This window comes from Typopeltis vanoorti, chromosome 14 (genome assembly GCF_054136105.1).
Source record: "Typopeltis vanoorti isolate ZY-2024b chromosome 14, IOZ_Tvanoo_1.0, whole genome shotgun sequence".
Taxonomy (NCBI): domain Eukaryota; kingdom Metazoa; phylum Arthropoda; class Arachnida; order Uropygi; family Thelyphonidae; genus Typopeltis; species Typopeltis vanoorti.
Window position 1 is genome coordinate 114,949,861 of NC_143562.1, and position 21,422 is coordinate 114,971,282.

General features: G+C 36.3%; 1 protein-coding gene across 4 annotated transcripts in view; it reads right to left on the reverse strand.

Moving 5' to 3' along the window:
• Cog6 (conserved oligomeric Golgi complex subunit 6) overlaps window positions 1–21,422 on the reverse strand; it is a 596,080-nt gene that overhangs the window by 409,034 nt on the left and 165,624 nt on the right. For all 4 annotated transcript variants that reach the window (XM_090403681.1, XM_090403680.1, XM_090403683.1 and 1 more), the window contains one exon: window positions 17,933–18,044. In XM_090403681.1, coding sequence (XP_090259807.1) covers window positions 17,933–18,044 — 112 coding nt within the window. The remainder of the gene's footprint in view (window positions 1–17,932; window positions 18,045–21,422) is intronic.

The window sequence follows — 21,422 nt, forward strand, 5'->3', positions numbered from 1 at the left end:
ATATTCGAATGTAACAAAACGAATCCTATTCTATCTTAGGAATAAACCCGAGGTAAAAAACAAAGTCCACACAGCAGTACAGGAAAAGGGAGACGTGGGTTTGCAATGTGAAGGTGAGCTAGAGAGTCTTAGAATATGGCTCAAGTTTGGGAAAGTCACTTACGACCGAGCAGAATGGAATGAATGCTTGAAGAGAATATGGTAACTTAATGATGAAGAGTCAGTACACGTACTCACAGTGATGGAAAACGTGGTAAAAGACTAAGAGGTAGCGGTAAAAGATAGCAGGGCAAATATGACTTAAAAAAAAAAAAAAAAAAAGCCCCTTCTAAGTTTCTTGGTTCTATTTCTGTATGTTCACGCTTAATCCACATAGGAGGGGGAAGACCTGAGAACCCGAGCGGCGAAGGCTTACAGCGAGGCGGTGCAGCTCCTTGCGGGCTGCATCACTCGGGCCAGTCTCTTCCCCCATTCTTGCAGTACTTTTCTGTTAATTCACCGACTTTTATTGTTCTGTTTATGTGTATTCTAGCTCCTTTGTCGTTTCTGTTTATGTGAATCTTAGTTCTTTTGATTTTTAATTTACGTGTCTCTTCCTGCATTTGTCTTTTCATTCTTTCATCGGCCAGACATCTGAAGAGGTGGCTGGCCGGAGAACGCGGAGGAGAACGGATGGAGGGAGATGATGTCGGAGATCTGCTTGGTGCTGGCATTTAAGTCAGGCCAAGTAGATCGACTGAGGCCTCTTTTAACTATCTACTACTATCCACTCTACCTTTCCTCTCCTCTCTCACTATCAGGCTGACTCTCAGCACAACTTTTTTTAAAATCTAAAGAGGCCAGTGATGAAAGGCATGAACTCCCATTCTACCTCAATAAAGGTTGAAACCGGTCTGGGTAGTGACCTTCTCTCATAATGTCGAACAATAATACAGCTCCTAGGAGCTAAGTTCACATTATGGGTAAATATCAAAAATAGTGATCGGAGCTTGCTCCACCTTTGACACGAGTTGCCTCAGCTTGCACTACCTTTAGGGTCAGTTGCTGCAGTATCCAGGTATTTGCTTACGCTTGGAATCGCCGAACTTTATATAGTTTCTACTATATTCGGCATGAAACTCTTTGAGTTTCTTATTCGGCTAAGAAACTATATGGGATGTAATATCCCTTAACTTAAACAAGTTATATGTCGCCGAATTGAAGCCTTTGGCTCTTCATATATCTAATATCTAATAATTTATTAGGACACCTCATGGCAAAACTCGTAGAAGGGTTGTAAGTTCTGTTCGCTACAAACTTGATATTAACTAGGTCTGCCTACCCACTGATGAGACCTCAATAAAGGTTGAAACCGGTCTGGGTAGTGACCTTCTCTCATAATGTCGAACAATAATACAGCTCCTAGGAGCTAAGTTCACATTATGGGTAAATATCAAGAATAGTGATCGGAGCTTGCTCCACCTTTGACACGAGTTGCCTCAGCTTGCACTACCTTTAGGGTCAGTTGCTGCAGTATCCAGGTATTTGCTTACGCTTGGAATCGCCGAACTTTATATAGTTTCTACTATATTCGGCATGAAACTCTTTGAGTTTCTTATTCGGCTAAGAAACTATATGGGATGTAATATCACTTAACTTAAACAAGTTATATGTCGCCGAATTGAAGCCTCTGGCTCTTCATATATCTAGTGACTAGTAATGTTTCTCAGGATTCTGTTAGAGAACATTTGTTGTGTGTAGAGTATATATTAAAGAACCTTCTCCTTATCTCTTCTGTTCTAAGCCAGGATGAGCATCATAGATGGTGATTTCCATTTTCTTCTATCTTGTGCAAGATCTCTCATCATCTTTTGAATTAAAAAGTTTAGATTGTTGGTAATGTCTATAACCATGATAATCATGGTCTTCCTTTGAATCATGGTCATTTTTTATGGCAATCCAGCAACTGATGCACTAGTCAACCATTCCAAATCCCAACCATTATAGGCTGGTGATTATGCAATATATAGCCTCATCCTTGCCTTCCCATGGTATGGACTGTTTTAACAAATGGGGCTCTGGCAAAATGTGTAATGCCACCTTAAATGCATATCTTCCCTAGTTAGAGGAAATGCTAACCAGACCTCTAGATGGTGGATGTCTTTCACCACCAAGTGAAATACCAGCACTCTAGATTTTGGATATATGAAGTGGATACTATCGTGTTTCATATCCAGAGTAGAGAATCGAGTTTCTGTCCTCCCAATTTCTTACCACATGCAGTGCAGGTGATAATCTTACTGGACATGTTCAACATACTGTTATTATTGAACTAGGAAGCCAGTATCTACTCCATTTGAGGGTACCGAAGTAAAGCAGCTTTTCCCAAGCTGGCTACCAGACAGTGCATGGGACCAAACCTGATGGTAACATGTCTGTTGGAGGCTTCCCGATCAGCTGGAAAATAATTCTGCTAACACTTACTCCACCAGATTTTGCCTGGAGGGAGATCAAGTTAGTGGTGTGTAGGAAGTATGGGGCACTGTCCAAGGCCCTACTTGAACTGGAGTCTGGGCATTCTCTATGTGCCAGCTGCAAACCTCCCCTCTGTATGTTTCTTGATTCAACAATTTTTTGCATGAAAGGAAGTTATACAAATATTAACATTTTTAATGCAGATATATAAAAAATCACCCAGAAAAAGAGTAAAAAATAACAAAATATATGAAAAATACAACAAAAAATTATTTTAAAAAATAATAGAAAAATACCAAAATAACAGTAAAAAACACTTCCACATGATCTTTAAATATTCACCAACATTTAAAGCATTAATATAAGACATAAAAATTTGATCCACTTTTCCTAATTTAATGCTAGTTGGTATCTTTCACGAGCACAGCCCACCTCAACTATTATAATTACATCTTGCATGATGCAAAAAGGGAGGAATGTGTGCTTTCATAAAATCCAATATTCCTTGCCAAATGTGACCTAAAATGGAATCACTCTTTTTGATCTGTTCTGGTTCAAGATTTCCTGACCTCACTTTGTACCCTTCTTTTGCTATACTTTTGCCGGTCTGGTTGTCCTAGTGGTTAGTGTATCCGCTCTCCAGCCAAAAGGCTGCAGGTTCGAATTCTGCCGTGGGCATGGATGTTTGTTATTGTCTGTGAAAATACTCGTATCGGTGGATATTACATGCCGTTGGTGAATGAGGTTGAGTGGTGGAGACAGAGAATTGTAGATTAGGTGCCCTCCCTCGATGAGTCTTTGGATTCCCTGGAGGTGTCAAATAATCCAAAATTGTTAAGCTTCTTTTTCATAGTCAGATTACTGTTATCAATCTCCTGATTATAAGATTTTTAAACACTTAAATGCAGATACTAAAGAAAACATAAAATTAGAAGAATTAATAAATTTCTACAGAGAATTGTAGACAGATAAGTATTTTAAAAAAGACAACTGGCAAACGTTTAATGAAAATGAAAAGAAGAATTAGAAACCAGCCTGAAAGAAACAAGAAACGGAAAATCACCTGGAGAAGATAAGCTAGGTTCAGAACTATATAAATATGCAGGAGCAATATTCAAAGAAAGACTCCTAATATTTGTAAATAAAATCTATTCAACTGGTAATCCCCCAATAGAATGGAAAAATGCAATTGTGATTTCTATCTTTAAAAAAGGTAGTAGAGATGACCCTAAAAACTATAGAGGTATAAGTATACTAAATTCCTGTTACAAAATATATAGCAGAATTTTAAATAGCAAATTAATGAAATATTCTGAAAACTTTATTTTAGAAATACAGAATGGATTTAGAAAAGGACGATCATACATAGACCTGGCCTTTTGCCTAAAATTAATAATAGAGAAAAGAAGAGAATACAATTTAGAAACACATTGCATTTATTGACTTTGAAAAAGCATTTGACAAAGTTAAAAGATTATTTAACATATTAAAAGAAAGACAAATACCAAACAATATCCTAAAAGCTATCATAAGTATATATGAAAATAATCAAATACAAATAAGATTAAATCATGAGCAATCATATACGAGTGAGATAAACCAAGGGGTCCGACAGGGATGTCCCCTATCAGCAACTCTTTTTAATATTTACCTAAATGAAATAATAATAAAATGGAATAAAATTTGCCATCAAGTTGACTGATGACCAAATAATTACAAATTCTGAAGATAACTTTAAACTCTTTAAAAAAGGTAGTAGAGATGACCCTAAAAACTGTAGAGGTATAATCAAATACAAATAAGATTAAATCATGAGCTATCATATACGAGTGAGATAAACCAAGGGATCTGACAGGAATGTCCCCTCTCAGCAACTCTTTTTAATATTTACCTAAATGAAATAATAATAAAATGGAATAAAATTTGCCATCAAGGTTTTAAAAGAGGTATACCGTGAGTAGACATATCGATGCAAAATTAATAATGGAAAAAAAATAATTAATAACAGAAAAAACTCACGTACAAAGATTATTTAATAGTATAATTTTTTTTTCTTTTTTTTTTCCGTTATTAATTTTCGGGCCCACTCCTTTTGTTCTTCAGACGACCTTTTACAGAAAGAACTACAATATATAACTTCTTCCTTTCTATCTAATGGTTATAGGAATTGTTTCATTAAAAGAATTTTGAGTAGTTTTAATATGTCTTCCTCTTCAAACACAGAAGAAATAACACGCATTACTATCCCTTATGTACAAGGCATCAGTGAACGTATAGCAAAAGTTTTAAAACCACTGAATATTTTTGTTGCCTTTCGACTGTTTAGAAAAATCTCCACCTTTCTCACTTCTCCTAAGGACAAGCTTCCACATCTTAATCATCCAGGTGTCTACCAGATTCCGTGCTCTTGTGGAGTATCTTATTTCGGACAAATGGGAAGATCTGCCTCTATTCGGCTAGAAGAACACCAATCTTATATTGAATACTTTAAACCTGAAAAGTCTGGACTTGCAGAACATGCCATCTTCACTAGACACAGAGTTCATTGGAGAAAGACAAGAGTTCTTCACAAAAGTCAGTTTCTCATGGAACGCCTTTATAAAGAAACATGTGAAACTCTACTTCATTCTCCTAACTTAAACAGATCCGACGGCTTACATCTATCCCCTTTATGGGAGATAGTACTTTACAAATCAGCTAATCTTTCCTAACTTTTTATTGTATTGATTTTTTATTTTTTTTTATTTTTTTTTTATTTATTTATTATTTTATTTTATTTTATTATTTTTATTTTATTTTATTTTATTATTTTTATTTTTAGGAAAGTTATTGACCTTTTTAGTTATCTTACACCAGCTACTTAGGTGGTGCTTTTTGGAATTGTCAGTTATTTTTTAATTTGAGCTTAATGTACTGAAGATGCCTGTGACACACAGGCAAAAATTATACTATTAAATAATCTTTCTACGTGAGTTTTTTCCGTTATTAATTTTGTATTGCCATCAAGGTATTAAACTTTCTCCTACTGTGAACTTAAACACTCTCCTTTTTGCCAATCATCAAATAATTACTGAAAGCTATTTTAAATCTAAATGAGATAGCCAAAGATTATGGTATGATAATCTCAACAGAAAAATGTTGAGATTATCAACATTTTTCAACAGAAAAATCAAAAACTATGGCCTTCAAAGGACAAGATCCAGTAAGAACTAAAATAATAATAGATAACAAGATTTTAGAACCGATGAATTTATTTAACTACCTAGGTTATGATTACATATGAAACTGAAAAAGATATAAACCTGAAAATTGCAAAATATTTAAAAATAACAGGTGTGATTAATTCTATATTTAAATCAAACCTAGTTCAAAAACAAACCAGACTAAAAGTATACAATACATTAGTCCAACCAGTCCTAAAGTATGAAAGTGAAATCTGGACAATAAGACAAACAAAGATTAACAACAGCAGAAATGAAGTTTATGAGAAAAACTGCAAAGTGTACTCTATTTGATCACAAAAGAAATGAAGAAATTATGAAAGAATTAAATCAGGAATCAATAATAGAAAAAATTTAAAAATATAAACATAAATGGATGGAACGTTCAAAGAATGAAAACAGAAAGATTACCAAAACAAGCCTTAGAGTACAAGCCATTAGGAAAAAGAAAACCAAGATGTCCTCTTAAAAGATTCAATGATTACTTCTAAAGCCAGAACATGCAACTCTAGGCTTAAATGCTTCATAGGCATGATGATGATCTTGGCATAGAAAAGAGAAGAAATTACTGGACTCAACATTTTCTGTTGTATATCAGTTGTATTCTGTTGTCGAGTAGGTGGACTCCCTCAATGAATCTTTGGACTCCTTGGAGGTGTTACGAAATAATAATAATAATAATATCATAAAACATCATCAAACTTCTTGCATTATAAAATGTTCATAAACACAGGGTTTAGCAATTGTTAAATGAACTGGAGGGTGCAATTTTTTAGTCCATACAATATTTATAAACACAAAACTGTACATTTCTTGAAGAGATTTGCCTGTATTTGCGAGGATTTCAGAATGAGAGACAAAATCAACAACAACAACAAAAAAAAAACATTAGATGAAAGAATTGATTATTCTGGCATGCACTGCATGAGAGAAGATATGAATGAGCTGCTGGAAAAAAGCAAAAAAAAAAAAAAAAGAATATGAGAGTAAAGACTGTGAGTCTGCTGCCACAGTGTGATGCACATTAGTACACATTAGGAGAAGGAGTAGGACATTAATTGCAAATCAATCAATGCAGAAGGAATGTGTGTAGTTTGTAGAACTATGGACTGCATTTGTTGGATGGAAAGACTTATGAGAAAAGAAAATGAGAGAATGTTAAAATGAGAAAAAGAACACATTGGTTCACAGAGAGTGAAAGTTCAGAGTCAGGGAAACTAGAGCCACTGTGTGTGTGTGGGGGGGGGGGCATAATGTATGTGTGTGTGTGTGTAAACTTCTGTGAGAAGAGTCAGTGAGTGAGTGTAAGGATTAAAAATTCCAGAATCTAGTCTCAAAATCTAGTGACAAATTTAAATAAAGTAGTCAATACAAAGTGTAAATGTAACTGTGAGCTTAGGTATCTAAAGCCAGAAGTATCAGGAATAAGAGGGGAGGAGTCTGGGCATTGCTTGGTGCAGCATTGACAAAAGTTACTTAGTGAGATTTAGCTGTCAGAAGATAGCACAGTTATTGGTAGACAGATTGTAAGGATACTGTATTTTCAGGGTGGATAAAAAGAACATGATGGAGAAGTGAAAATGCTAATGATGGCAAATGAATTGAGGACAAAATAAGCAGGAGATCATCAGGAAAAACAGAGATGTGAAAGGCAAGCAGTTTATGTGAGGCAATCTGATATGACATGGAGGTAAATAGGACAAAATATACACTTGGCTACCGAAATTAGCCGCGAGCTGCAAAGGAAGTTGTGGAAGATATGCATAGGCAAATTATACAGTGAGTGCAGATCAAGTAATTATTAGGGATTTCAAATATGAAGACAAACATAGAAAGAAAGATCACATGGCAGGAAAAAACATACAATTTATTCACCTAATAAGAGATGAGTACATGAAACAGAATACAATAGAAGGAAATTGGAGTATGAGAGTGCTGGATATGGTGATAGTGTCAGAAGATCTGTCCATAAGCAAGATAACTCAGTTGCTTCTGACTAGGGGAGAATGACCATGCTGTCTTGACTTGGGGCACTGCCAACATAAGATTATCAGTTAAGAAGAAATATACGTGAAACTATTGGGCAAGTGATTATGACCACCTCAGGAAGCAGTTTGAAGCAGTCCCATGGTATAAGAATCTGCAAGGAAAGAATGTTGGCCGACCATCCTTCTCTAAGGAGGAAGATGATCAGCAAGCTCAAGAGCAGTATAGTACAACACACAAGCAAGAAAAATGATCAGTAAGGAAGCCAAATTCAAATTATCAGAAGAAATTAGCCAACAGGCCAAAGAGCTCTTTTGCTGTGTGACAAGAAAGTATGGCTGTGGATGGTTAATGATGGTAGCAAGGTTACAGAATAAACAAAATAATTGAGTTACTAAATGACCACTTTGAGGGTCTATCATCCAAGTGAAGTCTATAATTTTAGTATATCGCCCTGCTGTAACAGACATGACCAGAACTAATTTGAGAATAGAGATTGATAAATTGGAAGTACTTAGAATAGTTCACAATCTCACTGCAAATACAATCATGGGGTTATAAAAGATATTAGCTAGTGCATTTCAAGATTATGCAAAGGAATTGGACTACCTATAACCAGGTTGTTAATTTAAATCTCTGATCTATAAAGTCCTAAGGGATGAAAAGGGAGGGAAAATAGTTCTGTCACATAAAGGGAACCTCCAAGATAAGGAAGCAGATTAAGGACCAATCAGTATTTTGGGAGTGATGATAAAGGCAAGGCAAAGAAAGTTGGTCATAGTCAGAATTAAGAAATGGATGGATAAGAATATGATATTCTGTGGAGAACAGTATAGCTTTATGAAGGAAAGGTCATGCCTTGGTTCAATCCCTTTTTATAAGAATGATTGCTGAGTTGGATAAAGGGAATAGATGTACATTGATTTTAAAGGTATTTGATGGATTACCACATGAAACTCTTTTAGAAAAATTGGACAGGTGTAGTTGGAGAAGCTGCTGATGTAAATATATGAGGGTAGCTGATTTGCAAATGCCAAGGATTAGTATATGGGAGAGCAAAATCCAGAAGAAAGTAGGCGGCTTGTAGTGGGAACACAAAGCACCTTGCTTGGACTACTCTTGTTTAATTTGCACATGAATGATAAACGAAATTATCTGAAATGGAATGATCTGTGAGCTACTTTGGCTGCCTGGGTAGCCAAGCTAGCCCACACAGTTACTTTGTTATTGAAAACCACACTAAGAAAACTATGGCCTTTAAAGGACAAGATCCAGTAAGAACTAAAATAGTAATAGATAACAAGATCTTAGAACAGGTGAATTCATTTAACTACCTAGAATGTATGATCACATATGAAAATGAAAAAGATATAAACCTAAAAACTGCAAAATATTTAAAAATAACAGGTGTAATTTTTAAATATTTAAACCAAACCTAGTTCAAACTAGGCAAAATCATTGAAAATGTCAACTGTGTTGTGAATGGAGAACCTGTGGAACAAGTGAAACATTTCAGCTACTTAGGTACGATTTTTACTGAAGATGGTACATTAAATATAGAAATAGACAACAGAATCAGCAAAGCTGGTATGGTAGGAAGTCAAATGAATAAATTCATATGGAATAAAGAGAGAAATTAGTCCGAACACTAAATTAGCTGTATACAAGACAGTGTTCAAACCAGTTTTAACTTATGGATCTGAGAGCTGGGTCAGAAGTAAAACACTTGACCAAAGACCACAGATATGAGAGTCCTGAGAAAGATTATAGGCATGAACAGATGGCATCAATGGCAATACATATTAAAAATGAGGATATTAGGAAAGAACTTGACCTTATCAGCATCGAGGAATGCGTTAGCAGAGCTAATCTCACGTCACTTAATGGGCAAGGAAAGATTAGCAAAACAAGTGTTCTCTGCCAGGCTGGCAGCAAAATGACCCAGAGGAAGACCAAGATATAGGTGGATTGATACGGTACAAAGTGCCTTGGACTATAGAAATATAAGATCTGATAACGTTGGAGTCTTGACAAGTAACAGACTGATTTGGAGGAAAATTGTAGATAGGAAGTTAGTAATGATGTAATTTTTTTTCATGTAGTACTATCATATCCTGTACACCCCTTGAGGGTACATGGCAGGAATTTGATGATGATGATGAACCTAGTTCAAAAACAAACCAGACTGAAAGTATACAATACATTAGTATTGTATTGAAAGTATATAAAGTATATGTAATGAAAGTATACAATACATTAGCCCTACCAGTCTTATTGTATGGAAGTGAAATCTGGATAATAAAACAAAAAGACAAACAAAGATTAATAAGAGCAGAAATGAAGTTCATGAGAAAAATTGCAAAGTATACTCTATTTGATCATAAAAGAAACGAAGAAATTTTGAAAGAATTAAACCAAGAATCAGTAATAGAAAAAAATTAAAAAATATAAACATAAATAGATGGAACACGTTCAAAGAATGAAAATAGAAAGATTATCAAAACAAGCCTTAAAGTACAAGCCATTAGGAAAAGAAAACAAGGACGTCCTCTTAAAAGATTGAACGATGACTTCTGATGCCGGAACAGGCCACGCTAGGCCTAAATCCTTGATATGCATGATGATGACTCTCCTAATTCAAACATATACACCGAACTAATTACCAAGATAATCTTCTCCATTCCACTGCAAACCCCCAACCTTTATTCAAGCCCTGGTTCTCTAAAAAATAGGTTTCAACAGGTTGTATATGGAAGTGATATTCCAGAAGAGGAAAGTCACTAGTGGAGTGTCCCAGGGGGTATGTTTTGGGGACATTATTGTGTAATTTGTAAGTAAATGACATTGGAAAGGGCTTAAATGATGATATACAGTTGTTTGCAGATGATGCAAAGTTGGAGTGAGTTATGAGAAGTAGAGCTGATGTTATAGCTTTGCAAGAGGACCTAAATAGACTGTCTTTATGGGTTAGTGTATGGAGAAGTTAGTTTACTGTATGTTTCAAAGTGTAAGGTTTTAAATTTTGAAAAACAAAGAAGGGATGCAGAGTATAGGATTGGTGGGGATATTTTGGAGGAGGTGAAGAAGATGAAGGATTTTGGGGAGGTTGTTGTGGATAGAGACTTGAAATTTTGTGGACATTTTGGTAAAATTGTAAGGATGATACTGCGGATTATGGGAATGATGCAGAGAACACTGACGTTTAGAAGTAGGGATGTTTTGATTTCCATTGTATAAGACTTTGATCAGGCCACATATGGACTGCGGTGCACAGATGTGGTTGCCAGGTTTTCAAGCCTGGTCTCTAGAATGTAGAATATAAGGACAAATTGAGCGAATGCAAATTACAGAGACTAGTGGATTGAAAGAAGAGGTAAGAAATGCTGAAGACATATAAGTTGATAAGGGGAAATTACTAGATTAGCGTGGATGAGATTTTTCACAGAATATCTGGAAACGGGGAGAATGAGAGGCCATCCCTGGAAGCTTTATAAGATGGGTGTGAGCAAGGGGGGTGAGGAGTAGATTTTTTGCATGGAGACTAATGGACAATTGGAATGCATTGCCTGAATGCATTTATTTAATGAATGCATTTAAGTCGAGGTACAATGAGCTGTGCATGTGAGAGTGGGACCTACCTATGCTGAGTCTCTTGACTCCATGGAGGTCTGTTGATAATAATGATAATAATAATAAAATGTGCCTTTGCAGTAGTCAGTGATACAAATGCAGCATATGTTCAATGACCTGAATTGAAAAAGCCAGCTTCCCATCTTGCTTATGCTACAAACAAGCGTACAAAGGTTCTGAACAATTTCAAAGGAGACTTCATAAGAATGAAATGTAATAAGCTTGCCTCTTGCTTGAATGGATATCAAGCCTCCTGGTCTCTCAAGTACGGTGGTTAGTCATATTTCTGCCCTCCCATGTTCCAACCTCTCACATCCTGATGGTACCATGTAACATCACCCAAGGATAAGGCAGAATCTTGGCATCAGTATTTTCCTCCTACTCTTGTTCAGATGACCAATGAAAATCAGCTTCTGTATTACCACAAACTGACCACTGCATGCCTCTGCCTTCTTTTGCCAAAACATCAGAAAACTCCTGATTATCTTGATAATAATTAGATTCCTGGCCCAGGTGGTATTCCTCCAACTGTGCTCAAAACTTGTGCCCATAGAATTAACAATCATCCTGTATCGCTTATATATATGCTGTCACATTTATCTGACATGGTAGTCATTCATTGAGCATCATGGAAGATGGCTTCCTCTCTCAGATTTGTTTATAAATGCTGAATACCTCAGGGTTCTGTACTCTCACCAATGCTCTTCCTCCTTTACATCAGTGACCTTTCTCTCTCTCTCTTCATAGTTTTGGTGATGACAATACTCTCCATTCCTCTTCATTCAAGAAACCCTGTAGTACTCAAATGATTGAAGCCTCGAGATTTTCCATAACCAAAGACTTAAATGCTAATCTCCTCACCATTCTCATTTGATGAAATTCTCAAATTTCATCAAATTTGATGAAATTCTCATATGATGAAATTCTCAAATTTCATCAAATGGGATGAAATTTGAGGAATTCTCAAATTTCATCCCATTTGAGAATTCCTCACCATTCTCAAATGGGATGAAAGCAACTTAGTGAATTTCGATGCCATTAAAACTTAGTCCTGTCAGATTACTCCCCAAGAATGAACTACTTCACTCCCACTTACTTGTGGTAATATCTCAATAGCTTTTCAAAATCAGCTTTCTCCTCTTGGGATGGCTGTCACATCCAATTTAACCAGGCATAAACATATCACATCAGTAGTTTCCTCAGCATCTAAAAAAAAGTTGATGTTCGTTTTCATTCAAAACATTACTTCTGCTGAACTCTAAATACTTTATAAGTCTCAGATCCGACAAACATTGGAATACTGTTCTCAGGGCTGGTATACACCTAAACCACCCTAAGAACTGTTGATGATATACAGAAGAGGGTGATCCACTAATAGATAACCCCTTTCTCACAGACTCCCTTCAGTCACTTTCCTACAGGTGCTCTGTTTCTGTGCTATGCCTTTTCTATAGGGCACTGCTCCACTGGCTACTACCATTCCTCAACTTTCTTCTAATGATGCAAGAACGAGAGCAGCCACAGGCCAACACCCATATACTGTCAAACTCCAAACTTTGAATGAACTTCTCATCCAATCCATCCTTCATTCCATCCACCTTTGCTCTTTGGAACAATCTCCCACATACTGTTCATGACTTATTTTTAATGGTATTAACAACACCAAATGAACTATTTTATAAAACGATGTGTTTATTAACTTGCTTATATTTCACTGAATTTCAAATCAGCATCATCAGAGCACAACACAGCATGTATACGTGACAGTGAGTAAGTGAAACAATACAACTGTAGCAGACAAAAGATCTAAAGCCCTATATTGGCACCCTCTAATGTTGTAAAAAAAAAATAATCACAGCTATGTGGGAGTTGCTCTTAAGATAACAGTCTATTGTAGATTTTTTCTCTGTATGTAAAGTAACCTGCATACATAGTAAATTTGAATAATTTAAAGATATCAGGGGGAATTTAGACTAGATCAAATCAAGAGTGTCTATAGTGATACACTGGCAAATAAAGAGGTGACATCAAAACTAGCCATTATGTCTGAATTATTAAGGATATTTAAGTATAAAGAGCTAATAAGATTCATTTCGGCAATGAAAACATTACTAAAATTAAGGGGATATTAAATCCCACATAGTTTTAAAACCGAATAAGAAACTCAAAGATTGGAATCAGAGAGTTTCTTGCCGAATATAGTAATATCATTTCCTAGGAAATGTGTTTTTACATTATGGAAAATACCTAAGAATAGCGATCTGAACTTTACTCACCTTTGCAACGAGTTGCCCGAGATTGTACTACGTACTAGGATCACTTGCATTGGCTAACGCTAGTGTTCGCCGATACTTTATAGTTTACTATATTCGGCAAGAAACTCTCTGATTCCAATCTTTGAGTTTCTTATTCGGTTTTAAAACTATGTGGGATTTAATATCCCCTTAATTTTAGTAATATTAAGGATATGATTTTTAACTAGTGATTTGAAAAGGACTAAATTTTTTTTAGAAAAATAGAGGAGTTACCAGTAAAGGGGGGGGGGGCAATAGACTTGGCTTAATTAACAAATTAATGGTACTGCTATGGGTTCCCTCCCCTAGCAAATTTTTACATGGAACAATCAGAAAACAAAGTACTTACCAAATCTACATGCAAGCCCCTAGAGTGGTTATGCTACGATGATGTGTTTGCCATTTGGCCCCATGGACAAGACACTTTGGATACATTTATCACCTACCTAAACAGCCAATACCCCAAAATACACTCCACAGTAGAAAAAGAATCTAATAACTGTTTACGTTTTCTTGACATGTCAGTCACCTGCCTTTCAGATGGATCACCATCTTTTTCCATTTACAGAAAGTCAACACAGACAGGAAGATATCTACATAATCACATCATCATCCAGTTCAACAGTATATGGCATTTTAAAAACACTGGAGCCAGAGACATTTGTTCTAATGATACAACTCTGTCCACAGACCTCTCTGGCACAGAAATATCTGTGCCAAACTTTCTTGGCCAATGGCTACAATTTCTACAAAATCGATAAAATACTACATACCCCATGCTTCACAGACAATTCATTGCAGAAAATTCATCGCAGGGAAAATTCATTGCACAAACTATTGATCGCTAAAAATGTTATTCGCTAGAAAACTGAAATGAATTGCATTGATACCGATATATAAAAAGTGAATGCAGTGAAATAAATTTCACAAAATATAATTTTATTATGTATCTATGTATTAGTCTGCATGGTTAGCCGAGTGGCTGGTTGCTTCAGAACCAGCCACTCCTGCCTGGGTTCGATTCCCTTCGCTGACGTGAGGAGTGTAGGATCTTTCTCAGACATAGCCAAGTTAGCCGATCTTGGGCAAGAACTGCAGGGTTTTTCTCCCCAGTTTATGTGGGGTTTTCCTCTGGCAAGCAAGCAAGCAAACAGCAAACTGGCCCTGAGAAGATAATGCTTCTACAGACATAGGATATACACTGGGAGGCATAGAGCCAACCACCTTATCCTCATATAATGGTTGCGATTATAATTTTGTAAATATTAATATTCCATCAACAGAATCTGTAGTATCAAAGTAAGAAAGAATATTTATACCATTTTAAGATGAAACAGAAATTAGGAAACTCACTAATCAATAAAATATTACTTTCACTGTATAAGAATAAAAAATATTATGAAAATCTAAATAAATAATACACAGATCTATCCCTCTTTTACCTTTACGGTGTCGAGTGTTTCTATTCCTTATAACCGCAACAGTTATACGAGGATAAGGTGGTTGGCCTATGCCTCCCAGTGTATCCTATGTCTGTAGAAACATTACATTCTCAAGGCCGGTTTGCCTGCTTGCGGGAGGAAAAATCCCATATAAACTGGGGAGAAAAACCCTGCAGTCGCCCAAGACTGGCTAACTTGGCTACGTCTGAGAAAGATCCTAAGCTCCTCATGTCAGCGACAGAAATCAAATCCACGACACTCCTTTCCCAGGCATATGGTTGTGAAGCAACCAGCCAGTCGGCTAACCGACCGTGCAGACTAATACATAGATACATAATAAAATTATATTTTGTGAAATTTATCTTGCACTGCATTTACTTTTCATATATCGGTATCAATGCAATATCATTTTGATTTAAGTTTTACCAGTATTTGATTTTTTATTGTTTTGGTTTTTGTTCTTCTTATTGCTTAGATATTCGGGAATGGGTGTGTTACAGTCGTGAAAATGTTCTTGTAGCTGCAACCATAGCAATCTAGTTGGTGAGCCTGTGTAAGTGACTTTGCAGTTGCCCTGACAAGGAAATCTGTACGTTACATTAGAGTATCCCAATATTTCCCTGTATGAGTGAATTTTGGTGGATGGCCAGTTTGTGATTCATAGTGAAAACTAATTTATAGTCGGTGTGCTTAAAAATATATTTAAATGCTTTATAAGTATTTTGGATAATGGTAATTTTATTATTTTATGTGTTGGAAAAATTTCTTTGGTTGTAGAACTGATCAATCAATTTTTGGGGGCTTGGTTTGTGTAATTTATTAAAAACATAGGATAATTTCAGTTTTTGAAAATCTGTTTTTTTTTTTTTTTTTTTTTTTTTTTTTTGGAAATTTATATACGTTTATAAATTGTGAGAGAAGAACTGAATTTTTAATGGAGTATGGATGATATGAGTTGAAGTGCAGGTAATTCCTGATATATATGGGTGTATGGAATATTTTTGTGTCTATGTGGTCATTGGATTTATTAATGTTAAATTAAGAAAATTTATGGATTTTTTTACATTCTGATTCTATGGTGAATTTTAGTCTACTAAAGTCGTTAAGTGAAGTTTGTAAGGTATACATGTTGGATCTCCAATACCTAAAACATCATCCACATATCAGCCTTATGTATTGATGTCTTATGATTAGCATTATGACTGCTTTACATGATAATAGAGAAACTTGTGTTCAAGTTGATAAAGCATATGGTGAATAGTTTAAAATAAGAACAAAGTAAGACAGGGATATCTTACTTTGGACTAAAGTAAGACATCCCTATAAAGTAAGTTATAAGACTCAATTTTCTATTTAGTCCTATAACTGATTTTGTGATGAGCAAGTCTTTGCAAGGGAAGGAATGGAGATTAAAATGGTGTAAGAATCTTAAAATATCTGATCCAGTTTATGCTGATGATTTGGCCTTATTCACAAATAATATTGGAGAAATGAACACCTTTATTGCCACCTCTTAGCAAAAGCCTGTGAAGGAAAGGCTATGATGGTCACAATGCATGACACTGGCCTGGTCAGAAGATTATAGTAAGTAACCCAGGGGATTAGAAAAAGAGATGGGCCTCAAATGAGATGGATCAACAATATCACACAAGACCTTGACAGGGCTGGCATTCTGTAGCATGAAGCAGCAGTGTATGCTCAGGACATCTGTCAAAGGAAACTATTCATTCTAGTCAGACTGATGGTTGTCTGAGAAACTTGTATGATGTAAGTATGTATATATTAGGTTCATATCTTTGTTCATTTGTTTTGAATTCTGTCAAGCAAGTTTTATTAATTTTCCAGAAACCTTTCATTTAAAAGGTAACAATTTTCTTCCAGCATCTTTTATCCCCATCTCAGCTGAATAAAGGGTGGTGAGAAAATTGATTGAATCACAGAGCTTTAGTTCAAGTGATTGGACAATTTATTACTTTTCATATATTCCGTAATCTAGTCACTGCCCATCCTACAAGGATTCTGTGTTAGATTCAATGAAACTAACATCAGGAAAGGGTTAAATGAGAACAAGCAGCTATTTGTCAATGATGCAAAGCTGAGAACTATGATGAGTGATACTGATGCTACAGCACTCCAGGAAGATTTGAACAGGTAGAATTTTTCAATTTGGAAGGTGAAGATGAAATGCTGTCTATTTGATTAGTGATAATGCAATGAAGTGGTAGTAGAAAGAGGTGTAAAGGAACTCGGGAGTTATAACAGACAAAGAGCTAATGTTTAGGAGTTACATTATGAGAACTAGACAATAGAATAGATTACGTTACATAATGAAGAGAACCAATGGCATGCATAAATAAAAAAGTTATCGTTAAACTAAATGTGGCCTTACTCATACAAAATTTGGACTAGAGTGCGCACACATTATTGCCTGAAAAAATTCCAAAGAGATTCCAATGGCTGGATATGAAGACAGATTGAAAGAATGGTATTGGCAGAGACCAGTAGATAGGGAAATAACAGGTCATGTGAGTAACATCATGTCTTCCTTTCACCCTTCACAGATTGAAGGGAGAAAGGAAAATGGAATGAGAAACCATACTTGGAAATTGTAAAAAAAAAGTGTAAACAACTAAAACCACAAGAAATGATGAGAAGCTTAGAGCCTAGTGGAGAGCAGAATGTCACTTCATTAGCAGAGTGAATAATTTAAGAAGGTAAGATAAACACTGTGTTATTACACAATAGTAGCTCACAATGAGCCTTATAACTCTCTTGGACATTTGGAGATAATAATAACAAAATTTAATTTTTCAGTTCATTTTCTCATGCTCAAGATCATATTACTAGCAAGTGCAATTCAGAAGCTGAAATATTATACTACACACACACACATACACATAAATACCTCATTTAAGCTTCTATCTCGATTTCCCCTTAAAGATGTTATTTCCACTGTTTTTAATTGGAATGTAGACAAAAAAATTTCTACCACTGCTTCTTTCAACTGCAATTTCTGGCTATAATGAAAACATAATGCAGAATTGAGTTTAAACTGAAGAATCATAAATATTTCAAATAAGCATGTCATAAATCCATTCAGATAACATATTGTACCATATAAATACAAATGATAGAAAATGTTTACATTACACAATAATATACTGCATAATATACAATTTGCATGTTTGCAAATGGACAGGAAAATATGAGATGGACAGGGAAACATTGGGGAAGGGGACAGGGTGGATAGGGAGACACTGTGTGAAAAGTGTTGATGTTTCAGGATTAGATGTGTGAGTATATAAGAAAGGATTAAGATAGTCAAGGATGTAGCAGTAACATTTAGGGCTGGGGTGAGGGGTGAGGGAGGGGTCTCTATCATCAATATCAGTGATGATAGAGAGGAATGGATAGGGGAGGGAGTGTGGAAATCATATCCAAGAAGTGGGATCAGTGGGACTTGTTATAGAAACAAAAATGAGGAAGTGTGTATGTTTACAAAAGCTAGAAGTATCTGAAACAAGGGGAATAAAAATGTAGCATTGGCAGAGTTCATTCGTCCAAAAATTGTTAGATTAAGTGAGATATGGTTGAACAAGGATGACATTCTGAAATAAGGCAATATGTAGTCTTCCATGAAGACAGACAGACAGGGCAAAAAGGGAGGAGTGCTATTGATGATGGCAGAGGAGTTGTGTCCATCTACAGTGGAGATACAAGGAGCAAATAGTGACAGTAGTATTGAAGCAATATGGTGTGAAGTGGGGGTAGACAGGATGAAATGCTTAGTAGGATGTTGATATAGGCTTGGTAATGTGGAGGCAGTGACAAGGAAAGGTTTAAGCAAATTGGTCTGGCTAATAAGAAAAGAGTGATCATTATGGGCAACTTCAATTATGGTAATAATGACTCAGCATCAGGAACCAAAGAGAATGAATTTCTTGAGGGACAACTATCTTAAGCAGTACTTAACAGAGGCTACATGTGGAGTGAGGGTCTTGGCACATCAGCAGTACAAAGCACAAGGCAAAAGGGTAACCAGTGTTGTAAGAAAGGCAAAAGCAGAGTATGAAAGGAAATTAGCAGTGCAAGCCAAAGAGTTCTTTTGATATGTTGCAAATAAAGGGAAGAATGTTTATAACAGAATTATTTTAATGAATGCCGATGGTAGGGAGAAAACTAAATCAAGCGAAATAGTTGAATTAGTAAGCAAACACTTTGCAAGAGTACTTGGAATTAGCTTCAATATACAAGTTGCCCTAGTTCAGAAAATAGTTCAGGTGCAAACTTTGTTTGCCTTATGCTTGGATAAAGGATTAAATCAAGTATATAATTACTTGGTATCTTTAATTTATTGTGTAACCAATTGAAAAAACTTCCAACAACTTTCTCTAATCCAGAGTATTTTAATAATGTGTGACACCTTTTGGCTACCTATATATGAAAACATAACTTCTGCATTACTTCAACATTAGTATCACCTCTGGGTGGTCTGGCTCCCACCACTGATGAGACCTCAATAAAGGTCAAAGTCGATCTGAGTAGTGACCCTTCCCATAATGCATAGCATTATACATACCCATAAGGATATGTGCTTTGCATTATGGGATACTAAGACAAGGGATGTGAAGTCATTAGCTTCAATATATGAGTTGCCCCAGTCCTGAAATAGTTCAGGCGAAAACTTTGTTTGCTTACACTTGGATAAAGGATTAAACCAAGTATATAATTACTTGGTATCTTTAATTTATAACTCTGCAAAAGAGTATATCATTCCAGTGGAGACATTCGTGCAGTATTTATCATACTTTGCTTTCATCCCAGTCATGATGCCCACAACAGACCTCTGACAACCTATTCTACCATTCACCACTCTCCAAGCAAAACATGTAGCCTGATGCCCCTGCTAACTATAGCGTTGCTCAGTTTTCAAGAACAACATCTACTTCTCCCACTGTTAGCATATCTGCTCTCCAGCCAAAAGGCTGCGGGTTCGAATTCCGCTGTGGGTATGAACGTTTGTGATTGTCTTTGAAATTACTAGTGATGGGCAGTAGATGGCGTTGTATATGAAAACATGACTTCTGTTACTTGAATCTTAGTATCACCTCTGGGTCTAGCTCCCACTGACGAGAGGATGAGTCTCAATAGATCACAGTATAGTGGATTCTCTTCTAAGCACGACACCTAGAGCAGTACCTAGGTTGTCTGCAGACGATTTGGTGCCTACATGTCACATCTGAATAGTGCAGCATAGGAAGTAGCTGCCACACAGTCTCAGCGGCTGCTTTGATGCTTTCATTCTAGTGGCTTCATCGCCACTTAAATTTGCACCTTATTATATGACCAAGCATATGATTTCTTGGTCCAACTTAACCTAATTTACAGACTACCTTAAATCTAACTTAATATTAAAGCTGATTATAAGACTACCCCTATCCAGGAGCATTAATATAGTATAATTCGTTTAACTCACAGAGTAATTCATATTTAGGCAGTTCATACTACAACCCAATGAAGTGTCTATCACTAGACTTTACCGAGAAAGGTTCCTAACAAGTACTGTGCTGGGGCAGGGTATGGAATATGGAGCACACCTCTCCAATTCGAAATCTAATGATAGTCAGAGAGCCAATTTCCTATGATAAGTTCATGTGCATAGGTACACGGGTGGGATGGCAATTGCCCACATTTGGTGACTACATGTCACACCTGAATAGTGTGGTATAGGAAGCAGCTGCCGCATAGTCTCAGCAGCTGCCTTGATGCTTCCATTCTAGTGTTCTCATCGCCACTTGAATTTGCACCTTATTATATTATTGCATATTTGACCGAGCACATGATTTCTTGGTCCAACTTAACCTAATTTACAGACTACCTTAAATCTAACTTTTAAGAAAGGTTCCCTTGACTCTTGAGAGTCAAGAGTCCGGAGCACTCCTGTTGGCCATTGAAAATCCGAGGGAGAGAGCATGATTTTCATGCCAGAACATACCCATATCTGCTGCAGGTCTCCAAGGTGAACAGCATCTAGTCGATAGAATGATGTAGGTAAGGGAAGTCGGCAAGACGGATCCTTGGAACAAGGATTGGCTCTGAGGATTGGGCCGTTCGGACTGGAGTCCGAAGTGGGTATGGCACTGCACTGGGACTGGGCAAAACTGTCCAGTGATGGAACAGCTGAGCCCAGATCAGTGTCGGAGCCTTCTCATGGAATGCCTCAGCTGCATGACATGCCGGATGGCCATCTGTCGCAACTCCTCAACTCATGAGAAAGGTTCCCAACAAGTACTGTGCTGGGGCAGGGTGTGGAATATCGAGCACACCTCTCCAGTTTGAAATCTAACGATAGTCAGCGAGCCAATTTCCTATGATAAGCTCATGTGCATAGGTGC